The 18,160-nt window shown below is 38.9% G+C and overlaps 1 protein-coding gene across 2 annotated transcripts; it reads right to left on the bottom strand.

The window, feature by feature from the left end:
- Positions 1 to 755: 755 nt before the first annotated feature.
- pitpnab (phosphatidylinositol transfer protein, alpha b) lies at positions 756 to 16,513 on the bottom strand. Of its 2 annotated transcripts, none has more exons than XM_039778014.1 (12): positions 16,265 to 16,513; positions 13,013 to 13,043; positions 8,942 to 9,087; positions 8,438 to 8,529; positions 7,401 to 7,408; positions 7,001 to 7,075; positions 6,472 to 6,555; positions 6,282 to 6,359; positions 5,574 to 5,684; positions 5,020 to 5,142; positions 4,777 to 4,859; positions 756 to 4,639 (listed from the first exon to the last, which is right to left on the bottom strand). In XM_039778014.1, exons 1-11 carry the CDS (start codon positions 16,279 to 16,281, stop codon positions 4,812 to 4,814), a joined length of 813 nt encoding a protein of 270 aa, XP_039633948.1. In that variant the 5' UTR covers positions 16,282 to 16,513; the 3' UTR covers positions 756 to 4,639; positions 4,777 to 4,811. The 2 variants fall into 2 exon arrangements, with proteins under 2 accessions (XP_039633948.1, XP_039633947.1); XM_039778013.1 differs by lacking the exon at positions 16,265 to 16,513 and adding an exon at positions 15,643 to 15,831.
- Positions 16,514 to 18,160: the final 1,647 nt, after the last annotated feature.

Genomic DNA, 18,160 nt, shown 5'->3' with positions numbered 1-18,160 from the left:
TCAGTAAAACCTGTAATTTATCCTTGACTCCGGGCAATGCCATCTAAGTGACATATGTCAGTTTAAGCATGTGAATTATTGGGTCTGGACAGATATTAATCAAAACTCTAAAACGATTGTTCACAGCATTGGTGTATTTATTTAATATAGAATCAATATCTCATTTGTAAAGATCAAAGTCAATTTATATAGTGATCCCAAATGATCATTCTGGAACTTCACGTTTTCTTTAGGCTACCAGATTGATGGTGTGTTCAGTGTTTTGGAATAGGAATAGTATGTTAATATTTGCTTTCTCAGACCAGCACGGGTAATTTGCAAAGCATCTGGCGACTTAGCCTCTTTAATATAGTTAACTAATATAGTTATAGTTAATACTTTGTCAACAGTTAATAATTGTTTTGTAAACCATCCATAAACATTGGTTGGATGGCTATTATAAAGTTGCTACTAATGCTAATAATTAGTTCATAATTAATGAGTGGTTTATAAAGCATCATGTTCATTTGGCCTCAATAAATCTATTTTCTGTAATATTTCAAATTATCTTAAAGCTTTCGAGGAAATGAGAAGATGTACAATTTTCACATTTCCCATGACTATAGGAAACGTACACATGGGGTTTGTAAATTAAGGATCCTGTGCTAAAAACCTATATCAGTTCTCTTCTTACCTGCCACAATGGTAATTAAGTAAGGAGATCATTGCTCTTGTACTGCACATTACATAAAAAAACATTCACATTAAAACATATGTACAGTTGCTTTGCTTCTTTTTATTAATTTCTTTACGTCTCCAATGTACAGCAGTGTTATTGGAAGATAAGATGACAAAAAGGCACAAATTCACAATAAAAGAAAGAAAAACAGGAGACAAGTTAACAGGAGTGAGAGAGAGTAAGAGAGAGAAAGAGAGATTTAAAAACAGTTTGGGATTGTGGAATCATTTGGTTTTATGTTCTGATTATAAATTGAGGAATCTAACAACAGATATCTATGAGATTGTCTCTGTTAAACCATGTTCTCTCACAAGTTTGTATGGTGTCTTTAGGCTTGTAAACGGGACCTACTGTCAGTATCTGTTTTCAAACCAGTACATCTAATTCTCTTTTTTTCTGTATAGCTATAACTCCAACCCTCCAGCAGCCAGTGCTTCTAAATGTAAAATAATTTCCCCTCAATCCCCATTACAAACTATAGGAGGAGAAAATCTACCTTGCACCGAGGCTCCACTTACTGTAGGGCTGACACTATCAGCTAATAATGTGGATCAATGAACTGACCCAAGCTGCTCTTATATGTTCCTTTTCAGAGAGAGAAGCGAGTGTAGTTCAGAGACTGACAACAGAGGTACAACAACACTCAGAACAAAAATATATATCTATACACTGTCCTGCCAATGAGACATGGTCCCTGTGAGGGAAGAACAATGCCAGGAGAGGAAATAGTGAACATGGTTTTGGATTTTCATTTAGATTTTTCCTTCATATACAAGCCACACAGCAGTGCTTTGCTGCTTTGCTGGAGCATCCTTAAATCTGCAGCATAATCATGTATAACAATATGTTGTATAATAACAATAGAATGCGTTTTTTGGCTACAGCTGACAGTTTGCCCTCAAAATGTCTTATCAACTATAAATATATTTCCTCACAATAATACCTCTGTGAGAGCAACTTGGTCGCTGTGGTCTGTGGGACGGAATAAGAGGATCAAGTGTAAAGAGGGTGTGCTGTAGGTCTGGCAGGACAGTCTGATCTATATATATATATATATATATATATATATGTTCATCTACATTAATTTATTTACTATTTACAAAGTCAATACATACAGTACATCCACAAATCTCCATGATTCAGTTTAGTAGCCCCATCACAGACAGTGAGTGAGATGCTCAATGGACACAGAGAGAGGTGAAAGGGTTGGACACCCAGGGCCAGTGTTTTCTTTAAAGGGGAGGCAACAGAAAATGTCTTGTACTGAGGTTTATGAACTTATTTTCACATACTTATACAGGGACATGAAAACAACAACAAGATGAAGCAATTCTAAAGTATTAAGCTTGAATTGTTGCCAATAATGCTGTGAGCAGTTTCTAATTCCCTTCCTTCCTTCTTACGCTTTTACTATCCTTATGGCAAATACAAGAATATGGATTGTATGGCTATTGTGCTTGGTCTTAATACAGATCACATAAATGTATAGGCTAAATATTGCAGTTACACTACTCCAATATTATCCGGTAAAACGAGGCAAAAAGTCATTCAAAATCTCCATTTCTGTAATATCATGAAGGTGAAACAAACTATATATATATATATATATCCTGCTGACAATCAGCTGGAAATAGTGATATGTGACTATTCATAAGTCAAGAGGCCCTGGAAGACTGCTGTCAGTGCTGCTATCTAAAGAAACCCCCCAATTTTATGAGCACCTCAGAGGTTATTATGTACTATAACAATTTTATAAAGATAATAGAAATAAATATATTTAACTGTAATAATTTGCTCTGCTCTGTCATGTCGTACGTCAGATGATAATATTACTGATTATTATTTCTTATTCTAGTCAGACCAATACAATGTTAAACTAAATAAAATAAAATATCAGGCCATTACAGAGCTTTTATTAAAAGCTGGACTTGATACAGTTTTTGTTTAATAATTACCAATGAATCACTTATCATCATTCATTACAGTAAGCATTCAATCACATTCTACACAGGTGTGTATGATTATGCTATTGTTATGATATAGATTTTGTGTACATAAATAAGTTATATTCAATTTATTGGAGATTTGAAAATTATCCAATTTAACATTAATTAATATGGACTCAACAGTGCAAAATGTTTGCTTTTAACACACACACAAAAACCTACGTATGGACCTGAAATTCATCAAACCCCTGCAGTTTAAGTGTTAACTACATGTTCTGATGGCAGACCTAAATCAGTATAATAGTTTTGACATGATCTGTTTCTTGCTCTTTAAAGTTTCCACTCTGTTATAAGATGTGTAGGGAAGGTAAACAGAGGATGGAAAAGAGGATAATAAAAAAGTAACTGAGGACAAAGAAGGCCAAACAGATGTCAACAAGAGGAAGGTTAGTGCCTGCTGTTATCACTACTCTAGCACCATTACTTCCATTCTTCTTTACCCAGCCAGCATCAGATCACTTCAAAGACACCCACTTTACATCACTCATGTACACTCATGCATATACCGAAAAACCTAACAACTATTACAAATAACAGGCTTCAGTCTCCAGCACGAGAGAAATCCGCCTTATCCAAAGACAAAACAACATCTTAACCATCCCTGGCTCTCAGCGTGGGCTCTGCTTTACTAAAACTGTTTTAGGATAGGAACAAACACTAGAGTGAGATTAGATTTGCGATGATAAAAAGGAGAGACCAACGTATCATGGTAGTTATTGCTATCGCTGGATAAGACCATTTATCCACTGGAGGTGACAGAATGGGTGACAGGGCAAGAACTGATGCAGATCACATAACATTTTACTTTCAAAGAACCATTTATTTATCTACAGGGAGCAGGAGGAGCTGTGTATTCACGATGTCTGCTAAATGTTAAAATCACAGAATCATCTGTAAAGTCTGTAAAAAATAAAAAGACTAATTTATGGCTGATCTACTGTGTATTTCCCTTATTACTGTATATTTAAATCACTGCACTTTCAAGCGGCCTGTTTGAACAGCCAAATAAAACTGAAAATGAAAAACATGTCTGGAAACCTTGATGACCTTACAATGCTACAGAAACACACATACACACACACACATACGCACACACACACACACACACACACACACGCGCGCACGCACACAGATATACACACAAACATACAAAGCAGCAGAAAAAGCCAATGAATGCCTCACGACATTAAGGGAGATCCTGGAAAGATATCCTATCTAGTCGGTCGGGAGTATAGCAGAGACAACATAACACTCTCAGCACAATCCCAACCTTGCAGCTGCGGTTTGTAGACTCGCAAATTGGTTTGAACAGCAAAAAGAAACACTGCATAAAGCATGACATAAATGGAGGTAAGGAGGTATTATGACAAATCAAAAAAGACAGGATCAAAACTGAGCAGATAGGCTACAGCTTGGACTTGAAAAAATAAACATCCATAGACATACTTACAGACAAAATCCTTTTAAAAACCCTGTTCATATATATTTATATTTATATATATATATTTCAATACAATTATTCAACGGTATACTGTATATATACACCATTGGGATATCTTAAATAGAAATCAATCCTAAATTGCAGAGATAACACTATTCTCTGTAGTTTAGAAAGGTTTAGAGGCTGAGAGAGCGAAAGAGAGGACTGACTGACAAGATCTAGTGTGGAGGCCTCAGAGCAGGTAATAAGACACTGGATGGAAAAACAAATAAGAGATGGATGGGACTCAAGGGAGGTGGGATGTGGTGTAGGAGATCATCTGAAAACTGGGAGATTACTGGTTCCAGGACCCTGAAAGCCAGATTGTATCGGGGAGGGAGGGAGGGGGGGGGGTTAATTGGACCGGCCGGTCAGATGTTGTGTCAGTTGGAATAGAATAAGAATGTGAATCCGCTGGTGTCTGGGTAGTCTGGTCTGAAAGACATAGAAAGAGGTAAGAGCATAAACAAGAGGCCCTTTCCACTGCCTTTGATGTGAAGAAATAGTTGATCAGTAATAAAATAAATCAATAATAAAAATATAAAATAAATAGATATTCAAATTCCTCTCACCTGATGAGCAGCAGTATTCACGGTTCATCACAACCTCAGTCCTCTAGAGCCACCATTCCTTTCACTGGGTCCTTCACTCTCATCTGACACACCACAAGACACACAAATCATGCACAGAAATGTTGTAGCTGAATAATAATTTACATATCAAACCAAATCATACCAGAGCCCTCTCCTGTTTCAGGACTCTAAGACTATGGTAGAATTACTTATTGTTGTTTTAGGAATACACTTTTTGCTAACCTCATCTAGCTGCTTGCGAGTCTCCTCCTCCATGCGACGAATGTCTTCCATGTTCAAGTCGATCCACTTGTCGATCCAGCAGAACAGCTGACGGTGGAAATTAGTGAACAAACGCTTCTCTTGCTGTGAAACAACATATGAGGATAAAGAGAAAGTCATATTGTGGTTTTAAGAAAGGAAGCTGGATTTTTAAGTCCAAATGATAATCAGAGATGTTAAATTCCATTCTGCTTTACCCTGTTCATCCACTAGATGCTGGTGCAGCCCATATTTACAGCATCATAGTGGGTGGTACTTTTCCACTATAACCTCAAGCTAAGAAGATGTGAGACACTGTATGTACTGTATGCATGCACAGGGTATGAGACTCTATGGCACAACAGTCCTAACACACAAACACACACACACACACACACACACACAAACACACACACACACACACACACACACACACACACACACACACACACACACACACACACACACACACACACAGGACTGTCCTGCAAGATCATGTTAACTGGTATGAACACCAGTCCGACTTGTAAACAAACCTTTTGAATAAAGTTCTCCACTTTATTTTGCAGTCCCCACCACTTGAATTTGACAGTAACCAGTTTGTAGGCACACATGTGTGGGCAGTCTGTCTTCTTAGGAAGTTCTTTCTGCAAGTGCACAAATACATATACAGGGATTTTTAAATGATTAACAAAGATTGCTGGGCTATAAAATATATATAGGCTAAATACTTTTCATTTATATGTAGTTTTTAATCTGTTGCATTCAGGGTAGCACACAAGATTTTAGAAAGTACTAAGGTCTTGAACCCCAACCAATACATTCTATTTGGCTTCTTCTCATTTTAGAGATCCATATAAGTATTCAGTTTTGTTGTCCGTGTTTGTTTGTTTCCCTACATGACAGCTTAAGTTGCCTTTCAAAGCTTTCTCCTAACTACTAGCAACTACACTGGTAGGAAAACACAGAAACCTTTATTTATTTATCTACTTATTTCTTTTGTTGGCATAAAATAGTCAAATTTAAATATTATAGAAAGAAATACTGGAATATCCACAAACTCATTTTGATCAAATGTTTGTCATGGAACAAGTATTTCAGCACAGACTAAACATCATAGTTGCTGAGAAACAAGTATTGGTTTGAATGATGAATAAATCGATTATTTACAGTGATGTGGTTGGAGTTATGTATTTCAGTGGGTTCAAATGTGTCTCACTGAAATTGACAACAGGACGCCGTACCTTCCAGTCTGGTCCTAGAGGGCCTCGTCCTGTCTTTACTGACTTGTACCTGCAAGGGTCCTCCTCTGGCTTGTAGTCCTAGAGAGAGGCCAGAAAAACCAGAATGAACAACATGGACGAGGTGACACAAAAAGTAAGAGATCTAGTCGCTGTAATCGTCTCAATGTGGATCTTATTCGAATTGTTTAACCTTCGGCTCCACTTGGCTTCTGTCCGCGATATCAATATAGACTACATCCACCTTCTTCCAGGTTTCTGCATCCAAACCGTGTACCTGAAATAGAAGCACAGAGCACAGCTGGATACAGGCACAAACTCTGCAGGCAGCCCACATACAACAGAGACGAGAACACAATGCTCATGGTTAAAATGTTTTCTAAAGCCCATAAGATACAAGTACAAATATACATGGATGATACATTTCTCTGGAAATTAGTGGATAATTAATTATGGGAGCCTAGAACTAGGGGCTTGAATTCATAGAGCAATTTTTAATTAGAGGACAAGTAGCAGTCGGAAATGGTGTCAATAAACAGCTAGCAGTTGAGGGAATAGATAATAAACAAAAAACACCTATACAAGGTGTGAGATACAGTATTAATCAAGCATTAGTGGTATAAAATGAGCACTTTTTTGCAACATAACAACAGAAAAAAACGGTCATGCTTCTCAAACACATGCATGCACCTCCTCAGCTCATTACAGTCTTTATTAATTACATTTTCGAGATGTCCCGTGTCAGGTTTGTGCCATGTCTCAATCTTGATCAGGAAGTTATCTTTCATATACTCATTCTGCAGAGAAAAGAGAAATAATCCTGAGTGACGAGGGAACAGTAAATAAACACACACACACACACACACACACACACACACACACACACACACACACACACACACACACACACACACACACACACACACACACACACACACACACACACACACACACACAGTAATGATGTCTGACTATCCCTGCTGCTTTTGTGTCACTGAAATAGATCATATTTCTTTCTCATCTTTCAGGTAATTTACTCCCTCTATCGGGCATCAACGTATACTTTGTGTCTACATTCATGAAATCTGTAAGCGTAAAAGAAAAAGAAAAGAAAATACTTACAGTGATAACTGCAGAGCCAGATGAAAGAAAGTGCAGGGGGCAAACAGAGAGAAAGAAAGAAAAATAATGCAGTTGAGCATTTACAGTACTGAACAATGTACAGAGGTCAGTAAGTATCGTGTGTAGGTTCAGGTTGTGCCTTTGACTGTGTCCTGTGTGTTTGTATGAAAGATGGCTGTCTGGCAGCTGCTAGTGTGTGTGTGTGTGTGTGTGTGTGTGTGTGTGTGTGTGTGTGTGTGTGTGTGTGTGTGTGTGATCTCAGCCTGAAAGGCTTGAGCGATTGCATGGCGTTTCTCACTGGACATGCAGTTAATAATTCAACTACTCCGTCAGGGTGACAGAGACACAGGGACACAGAGAGACAGACAATCCCTTTGACAGATCAGCATCTATGTGACCTCTAAGTCATTTGAGTCAATTGTATTTACACATTACAGTGCATTAAAGTTTATGTTTATTGCAGGACAGATTTCAAACACCAAATATATCAAAATGGGAGTTTTCAGTTACCGGTACTATGGTGGGTGTGGTTACAGCCTCCAGAATTATTTTGAGGCATTGGAAAATGCTCCAGATTTGACAGACTGGGTAGATGCAATGGTAGAGATTGCATCCTATGAATCCATGCTCAATAGATTACTGTAAAAGGTAGTTTGGAAGATGGGACTTCTTCCTGGGACCTGTATTGGACCTTTACATAGATCGATGGAGTGCCTGTTTAGATTTCAAACAGGCAAACATTTCCTGTGACTGTGGCATGTTTTCTTTTTATTTTATTATGGGCTGAATCTCTCACTTCTGTATGTGCTACTTTTCTCATTCATTTATTTAACTTAAAGGTAAAAAATTTGGACAACAATTGATATTTTTTGTGTACCACTGTAGCTATAGTATGAAAATGTACACAGCTTCAGATATGTCACTAATCGTAATTGCTTTTCCACAGCGCTGTGTGATGTGTGATGCTGTGTGCATTTGTTAGTGCAAGTACAAGGTGTGTATGTGTGTGTGTTTGTGTGTGTATGTGTGGGTGACACCTGTGCGACAGTATGGGTATGCGTTCCAGGCTTTCTCATGGATGTTGAGAGCTGAAGCTGGAGCCAACATTCTGACGAATGATGGCACTTTACTGCAGGAGTGAAGAGAGAACAAACCAAGTCTAAGGTATTTCAATTTAAACTTAAACTTTAAACTTATTTAACTATATTTCAATCAAGAAAGATTAAGTTACACACTAAAAGCACCACTAAGTACAGGCTAACAGAGCCACTAGCATGGCTTAGTTTTTATGGAGCTGGTCATGGCTCCGTATTATATACCTTTTTTATCTTATTCATGGTATGTGAGCAATTTAACATATTTCCTTAAAATGATAAACTATTTCTTAAAGTTTTCAGCTTTGGAGTGAAAAAGAGAGGAGATGGGATAACAGACTAAAGCAGAGAATGAATGGAAAGGAGCCAAGCGATGTGGCCTCGAGGATGAGATGAATAAAGTAGTCTTTCTGAGAGAACTTTAAAAATTGTCGGACAACCGCTTACCTCTGCAAATGGTAGATTTTGTGTGTGTACTGTCCCTTCTCTCCTTCTTTCTCGTAGGGCTCATTTTTTAGCACCTCCACTCCTTCTCCTCCACCCGTCTCATTCTTACTGGCCTCTGCCACAGAGTACAGCTGGCCGACCTGGTACTAAAAACAGAGAAATAACAGGTTAGACTGAGGAGGAAAGTGTGTTTAAAGGAAGAAATAAGGAGCTTTTTCCCTCAACATACAATATATTATTCTGTAGATGAGTGAGCTTTTAGACACATACAGATATCTTTTTTTTCATGTGTATTTCATCAGCTCATCTATTTCAATCTTCAGTAGTGGATTACTTCTTCTGATCCTTTTCCTGATCTCTACCTTCTCCTTTCCTTGTCTCTAATCTCTCCCATATACTCTTGTTTATCTTTTTTGACCCGTCAACTTTTTGTTGTTGCGCCCGGCTTGTTTCCTCTTTCACAAACTGTACACTTTCTCCTTCTTTCATCCCTAATTTCCTCTCATTCCCCATCTTCTAGTGTGCATATGAGTGTTTGAACACCGGACAATGGCTCCTTTCATTTCTTAATCACCTCTAATCCACCATATAACCTTTGCACGAAGCTGGACCAGAGTGCAGACACACGTACAACATCACGAAGAAGACAAGTCGATGTAGACAGAAATTTCATTTTCACAGGAAAGAGATTACAGTAATTCTTTAATTCTATTCAAAGTTAAATCAAACCAGGTTACTTTTTAACACACATGTAACAAAGCAACAATGTCCCCAGAGAAAACCTTGGATCTAGGAACCAGAGTGGATTTGACACTGAAACATTTGTATTAGTTAAAATCTCATTAGTCATGTTGAAAAAATACAAGCAGTGTGATAAGCCTGTCAACAACAGTTTTAGTTAGATTTTCGTCATACTGTAGTGCACAACTCACAACTAAGTTTGACAGAATGTCTCACTACGAAGTCATATGATGACTGAATGCTCTCCTGCCCCCTCCTGAAATATTAAAACAGTAACTGAGCAATGAAAAAACCCTGAATCAGAGCACAGTTACTGTATAAAGAACACATATAAAAGCAGATAAATAAGAAAAGTTAAAAGGGAAAATAAAAATAGAAAAATTTACCTATTTATCTGTTCTGTTGCTTTTGAGAAGCACAGTAAATGCACAAATGTAGTAAAAGTACCAATAAACGAAAACCACGAATACCATTTTAAAAACAGTCTTGTGAATGTAATGATTTGTGGACAGTTGAAGCTGCTGTCTGTAATGAAATTGGTTTATCTTCATCTTCTGCAGTAGATTGTTTGAATGCTTAACTCAATTAACCATTTCAGATTAAAGTTATCTCTGTCCCAAATACAAAACCTTACATGAAAATTTTGGATTGCTGAAATGTTTTTTGTTTTTTTTATCAAACTCCATCGTAGCTGCAATATTTTTGCTCTAACCCTCCTCCCTAAGGAACATTAGGTTTTCTCCTCTATCAAATAATTTGACTGTCTGGAGGAAATTTGAAAGCTCTAGGAGCAGATTTTCCTTAAATTTGGAAGACCAGTAACAGGCCCTAGGCATGCCGAGAACTGACTAGACATGGTAGTAGTAATTCTAGATAACTCATATATAATTATAGCATAACTTTGAAATTAACAGGGACAGTGAATTGAGGCAAAAACCTAGATACATTTGCAGGGGGGACTGGATGGCTACACTTTGATCAATACCCACATATATTTATTTAATGGCAACTACTCACTGTGTTCAGAGCAACAGTGACAGATGGTCCCCATTGCATCAATTGTTTTAGCTACCTTAAGGCTTTTGGATGTTCTGATGGTGACCAAAGAAAAGTCACTATTCAGAGACTGCTCCATAGAACCATGGCCTTTTGACCTGTTGTGTGCATTTAAAAGGTAGTCCGGCTCAATGAATGTCCATTGCTGGTGTAACCCAGTGACACTACGTATAACAACACAGAAAGTTGAACTCAAAAGGACCACAAACATTAAAGGCCACACAACAGAGGGATATTTTATTGAATTCCAAATGAATTGTTTCTTCATGGGATTTGTTTCATTGTGTGTTAAACTGAGAAGAACTGTAAAACTGTTATTGCTGAAATTGCTGCCCTAAATATGGTGTCCACTGTAGAGTACCTCTAAGCTAATTATTTGAAGAGGAAACTTTATTTTATTTTATAGTAAACGTTAATATCTATAACTTATCTTGTCGGATGTCCCTCCCCTTCTGCTATCTATTTTGCAAGGGCACAGTTGCCGCCCAGGAAGGTTGTGATCGGTTTAAAGAAATACAAACAAACCAGAGCATTTTTCCCCTATCCCAGAATAGATAAGTGGTGTAGCCAGACCACACTCAAGCATGTAAGTCTATTTAAAAGGTTACTCCTCCACAGCAACAGCAATGAAAGACATAAAGACAGAGACCCAGATAACCTGTGCCAATCTGGTTTAGATAAAATTCACATCATTTGAACACTTATGATTAATCAAAGAAGTAATAATTGTGACCATGATAGTCTTTGGATTGAATTACAAGACACTGGAGAGCAACAGAGAGACGGTTCCCTCATGTCAGCACAGCAACTGCCAACTAAATAAATGGGATGCAGGAACTGCAAAGCCTCCTGGGTAACAGTGTTGGACAAATTCAACCATGCCTTGTGGGGTGAGTCCATGTTCACAACGTCCTTCTTTCATAAACACTAAACACTGATAAAGCTTTAGGTTAAAATCCTGGGAGGAAGTTAACAGACAGGACATTCAATTTAGTAAAGTCTCCAATGAACAGCCTCATTCAACATGTGCTCCCCAAAACCTTTGTTCATAGAGATGAATACATAGTCTTCACCCCAAGTGTGGTTTGGTAAATAACTGAAGACTGATGCTTTAGAGAGTTGGGATGTAGAGAGGGAGACAGAGAGAAGATGAAGCTCTGGAGGGATGTGATTCAAGGGCAAAGGGGCCACACTCAAGAGACAGGGGACATTACTCAACTGTATTCAGGCTTTGTGGCTCACATTTTAGTCAAATCCTTCTCTTTTAGTAGGTTTTCAGAGTCTAATTGTGACATAGCATGCTGAACGCCAAAACAATTTCAGGGCCTCAGGCTCTAGAGAAAACCTGTCTCATTATGTAGAGATATGATTAAGATAAAGGCTCCAAACACGCACAGTCAATGAGAAGCAACATGTGTAGATAGAAAAAGCCTCCATGAGCCACAGGAAATGCAAGTGGAAGAAATCAGGGGGATGTAGTGCTCTATGCACTGCCTTGTGGTTTTGAGTCAGAATGAAAATGAAAATATATCAGTATAAACACAGATCTGAGCAGCCACAAGATATTTTCAGATTTGGATGCTTGAAGTGCACATTGACTTAGGGCCAGTTGCGGCACTTACTGCTGCTTTTTACACTTTTTTTTCTCTCCGCTCAAGCTGTTTATTGTGTGTATGAGCAGATTAAGTGCTTGTTGGCTACAGTAGTCAATATGTATTCATCATTAATAAACAGCACAAGTCAAATGTCGCTACCAAAAGATTACTCTCATATAAGTGCAAATAATGCATAAATATGAGAGTGACAGCAAGGGCTGGGTGCAGAGGAAGTCATGGAAGTAGTTTCAGGTGACTCATTTACGATGCAGGGCTGAATAAAAGAGCAAACTGCAATGGAAATGAGGATAGCAGGGGACAGAGGGACACAGAGACACAGAGAGAAAAGAGGAAGAGGATGATGAAAGACTGTGCTGACTGTGTTGGTTCAAAGCTCTATCTGATTGGAACCCTCTTTAATATGATGAAGAGTTTTTTCTCACAAAGTGATCCCTGCTGCATTGTTGCAATGCATAGAGTGAATATGTGATATATCACTCTTGGAAATATAAAAGGTCTTATGTGTTAATGATGGCAGGCACTTGTGTGCTTCACATTTGCGAATACAGTGAACCAGAGAATCAGATAACAAAAGCTGAGCCATTTTAGCTAACACACACACACACACACACACACACACACACACACACACACACACACACACACAAATGAAACTTACCTCTTCCACAGAGATAGGAAGAATCACTCGACTGAAAGAAAAAGAAAAAGAAGGGAAGTTACTCAAACAATAACAATCTCAGACACCGTAATTTCATTCTAACCAAATATAGTGGAGAAAACACGACATAAAGATACAGTTTCTTTTGCTTTAAGATTGAAACTTGTCTTAACAAGCTCAAACTCAAAATTTCTGTTTTCTCTGTGATCCTGTGATGTGATTGTTGTTTGAGTCTTCAACACTGTCTTTTCATACTGAGTACTTCAATCCCATTACACCTAAACAATTTAAATTCCTTTGATACTGTATGAAGAGTTCCTTTAGTTTCAATGTACTTTCCTGTGTGGGCAAAAAACTCCTTATAAATTGTGCTCCTGAATTCATTTTTGGCATTATAATATTACATTAATCACAGATTGGCCTGAAGAAATGAACTGACATATTTACAGTAATGAACTCTTCAGCTCAATACAGATCTGGTCACCCATTTTTTGACAAACGTGCCTTTTCCATGATGCTGTCTCAGAGGACTCTTCAGCTGAGCTGGAGTAAGCCAATGGGGATTTGTAATGAGGAAGTATATGAGCTTTAAGAACATTATTTGGCAATTAAACAGTTATGGTCCTGACTTTCTTCAACTCCCAGATAAGCACTTCAAAAGTTACTGCTTTTTGAGGACTTTTACCTCTCACTGAACAACAAGTAGACTTCCTTCAATGTTTTTGCAAAATAAATGACAAGGTTTTTCTATTCTTTATTAACACATCATTTATTAACAATAGGATAATAAAATCTAAAAAAAACTGAGCTGTGAATCCTGAGCTGAGTGGTACTTTTCATAAGAGGTTAAATATGAGGAGAAAACACAGATAGGCTATGAATATTATATATAACCACAATTTGACAAATCTATATTTAGGGTTAAGTTACTGATTGTGACAGAGAACTGCAAGTTTATGGGAACTTCAGAAATTCTTTGGTTTTATTCTTTGGTGATGAAGCCCCAGTACACTTTACTTTATCTGCCCACACATACATTGTTAGCATGTGAAGAAAATTTAATTGAAAGCAGCCGCTTAAACACACTGCACTACCTCCTTTTTCTGTCATGTGGATTTTGTACCACATAATGCCCATGTACAGTATGAAGCTTTGTTGATTGTTTTGTAACTGGGTGATGTATGCCGAAATTCAGATAATCCTGCATCCCACTCACAAGTGGATGTAATCTGGGTCTGAGTCCCAGCCTGCCATTGGATGGGAGGCCAGATGCTGCAAGGAAGGCAGAGACAGTCTGTAATGTCAAATGCCAATAATAGGATTGAATTTATGGATGTAAGTGCAGATCTCTGCAAAATAATTCTTTTGTGTAGCTTATTATAAGTTAAATGTTAAAAAGAGCTACATTTAAATACTTAATACATGTTATAGGCTAAACACGGACTAAAGTCACCTTAGTCCAATTTTCCTTGGTCTAAAGGTCTGGACAGGAAGATCAGGTGTCTCTCTGTTGCATCAGAAAACAAACACTCATCTTCTCTACTGCATTTCTCGTCCTTTGTGATTTAGGTCAGTGGTTCAGGTGAGCAGTACAGAGTCAAAAAAACAAACCTGTCTGTTCTACAGCAGTACATGGATCAATTCACTGTCCCTTGACCACTGTGATGGCATCTTGGTGTGTGTATAGCCTCCCAAGCCTCTTTGTGTGCCCTTGTGTTGACAGTGTATAAGTGCATTCAGCATTTAATCGTGACCGATTTAATTAATTTCCAGGCAGACTGCTGAGACCCAGACTCTCCCTAATCACTTCAGATCTTTAGCCATGCCATCACTCTCATCCTGAGCTTTTTTAATACAGGGCCATTCATTGATTGAATACATTTGGTGAGAAATCAAGACAATGAGTGTTGATTAATGTATGCCCATAAAAGCCAGACTCTGATTAATATAGATTTTTCAGGATTAGAGTGTTACTTTTAGGCTGAAGCTGACAATAGCTGAAAATGTAGCTTTGACCTTGCCATATAATTGCTATAAAACAATGAAAAGACACATATCTTAAAAATGCATGCATACTGTAGATTTTAAATATTAATAGAGAGAAGAGAGAAAAGATGGTGCAAAATAATCTGAAAATATTACACTAAAATGTAACACTAAAAACGTGGAGAAAACCAGACTTATGACTTTTTTCTCTTTTTTTTACAGGTGGGTCACTCACTCGGCAAAATGAGTCTGGTGTACAGGCTGACACCAGTTAAAAGCATGAAAATGAAGGAACCACCCTACTTTTTAAAGTAGACAACCGACTAATATCTGATTTTTTTTAATTTGTAGGCCAATATCATCCCAATTCATCTGCAATCTATCGGCCTTGTCCTCAACACCAGCTGATTCTGAGTAGGCCTCAGTCAGTTATCCTTACAGAACACTGAGGCCTGCGGAATCATTGTGCAAACGTAATGTGTTAAAAATCCCAAAATCTTTCCATTTGCACGCACAATCCCACTTCGTCCCTTCGGCCCAGGCTGTCAAATTCTCAGAAATGTCTGACTGGTGCGTCAAAACCTAGCCATTTGCCATTTTGCCATAGCTTTACAACTACCTCCCCTATACCTGCCCACTCTCACCCCTTCTCCCCAGCCGGGGTCCCTCTACACCTCGCCATTTCCATTCCCTCCAGAGGTAAATGCCGAAATGCTCCATCAGTCGTTTCACCTTCACCGCACATCAATAACATGGCCACAGCTGCTTACAGGGATGGACGCTGGCACGGCACAGCGCGGCTTAGCCATTTCTCCCTCAGCACCGCCACTCCATCCGTCATTTTAGCACCAGAGCAAAGGACATTCTCTCAGCCTCCCGATTTCACTTGATGCAAAATGTGAAGGGCTCGTGATACAAAATGTGAAGGGCTCGTGATGCAAAATGTGAAGGGCTCGTGATGCAAAATGTGAAGGGCTCGTGATGCAAAATGTGAAGGGCACAGCAATGCCTGCGCCGGCTGCTGATGCGACTACAGCCGCCGGTTTATTATCGGTTCATTCGGTGAATGCTTTAAGGTGATGGAGTGTCTTATGCATGCACACTGATGACGGAAACGGAGTCGAGTAGATAGGTTGTTGAGATCACCCTGGACGCACTATTGTAATTCCACTCTCGGACGACAGGCAACAATGTCAGCGCTGCGAAACAAGATGGATAAACGCGCGCACATTCTCCGCTCTCTCATATGCACACACAGCTACTTACAATTCCTTTATGAGCATTTTTTGGCGGTGCAGTATATCCAGGAGGGGAGCAGCTTAATACAGGTCCAGAAACAGGGTCGATCCCTCCCTCCGTTAGTCACTTCTTTCTCCGCTTGCTTCTCTCCCACCTCTCCCCCTCTATGTCATTCTACCTCCACAGTCGCTTATTTTCTTCAAATTCACTTCCTGGTCGGGGCCGCGGCGCGGCGTTGCTGTTGCGCGCAGAGCACCGAGGACTGTGCAGAGCAGACTACAGTACACACAGAAAAGGATGGTTCACCAGTGGGTGGTTAGGGGTTGTTGTGATTGGTCGATACAGCCTAGACATAGCCTATGACTGAGAACGATTAATTGAGCCATCCAATTGTATAGGCTAAATAAATAGTAGGCATATGATTTATCATTGTACAATGCATCATTATGTTTATAAAACGGCCTTATTCAGCTCACCCTGACCCTCTTTTACGAAAAGCACCAGACTTTGGAGAAAGATTTAAATAAAATAGTTCAAACGTTTAGGCTATTAGTAATTCAAACTTTAGACAGCTGTCTGAAATGTAATTCAATTTAGGAATAGGGTATATATATTCCTATATATATCCTTTATTTAACCAGAAAAGCACCTCTCTGACGAAAACATATTTTACAGGAATGGCAAAACAGCAGCACCAGAAAACAAAACATTAGGTTACAAAAGACGCTACATATGCCTATAAAGATTTAGATAAAAGTTAATCAATAATCACAATAATGAAACAATATAGCCTATAAGCCGACAAAACATCGGACCAACAACCACAGATAACAACCACAGATAAATACAAAAAGCCTACTAACTCTGAGCTTCTCTGAACCGTTTTTAGCAGTCACGGTGACGTAGAATGTGGTTATTAACATCAGAGTATATGGGCATGGCGGGGACCATCACTGGCACAGACGCACAGTGCGTCAGCTCTCTAAGCCCTTTAAACAAAGTCCCTGCATCTAATGTGATTATCTGACTCCAGAAATCCCAAACCCACTCCTGTCCACTATATCTGCCACCGATGACTGACATGATTTGTACACTACAACAAATGTCAGATCAGATCATAACGATAACAAGCGTTAGCAGATGAAATCGTGAAGGCACTTGTGCAGTCATCCTCTTACATCTAGACAGGAATTGCAGGCTGGCCTGTTATTCTCTCACTGGTGGTCCCCTGACAACTCTTTGCTCCACCACCCACGGGTCTATAAGATTGTGTTGGCGCGTGATGCGATGACAAGGCATCACAGGTCCCTAATCCAGCCCCACGCCCAGGAGATCGGATGTGAGTGCGTGTGTGTGAGTCTAACATTATGTAACAGCGCACTGCTGCTGTATTTATAGCACATCTGTATCCGTCGGCCAACATCCGCTTATCATTCCTCTGTCTTCTCTCAGGATCCCTTCTACATCTAGATGTACACAGTAGTACAATGAAATGAAGGGTCTATCTATCTATCTATCTATCTATCTATCTATCTATCTATCTATCTATCTATCTATCTATCTATCTATCTATCTATCTCAATTCAATTCAATTTCATTTATAGTATCAAATCAACAAGAGTTATCTCAAGACACTTTACAGACAGAGTAGGTCTAGACCACACTCTATAATTTACAAAGACCCAACAATTCCAGTAATTCCCCCAAGAGCAAGCATTTAGTGCGACAGTGGTGAGGAAAAACTCCCTTTTAGGGAAAAATCTCGGACAGACCCAGGTTCTTTGTAGGCTGTGTCTGACGGTGCCGGTTGGGGGTGTGATGAACAGTGGCAGTAATAGTCACAATAAAGATAATGGAACAATGACTAGAAATAGTAGTTGTAGTAGGGCACTGCAGGGCGTTACAGGACGTAGCAGGGCGTAG

Source organism: Perca fluviatilis, chromosome 16 (assembly GCF_010015445.1).
Source record: "Perca fluviatilis chromosome 16, GENO_Pfluv_1.0, whole genome shotgun sequence".
NCBI lineage: Eukaryota > Metazoa > Chordata > Actinopteri > Perciformes > Percidae > Perca > Perca fluviatilis.
The sequence above is the reverse complement of the archived record's forward strand: the minus strand, read 5'-3'. Positions and strand labels throughout refer to the sequence as shown.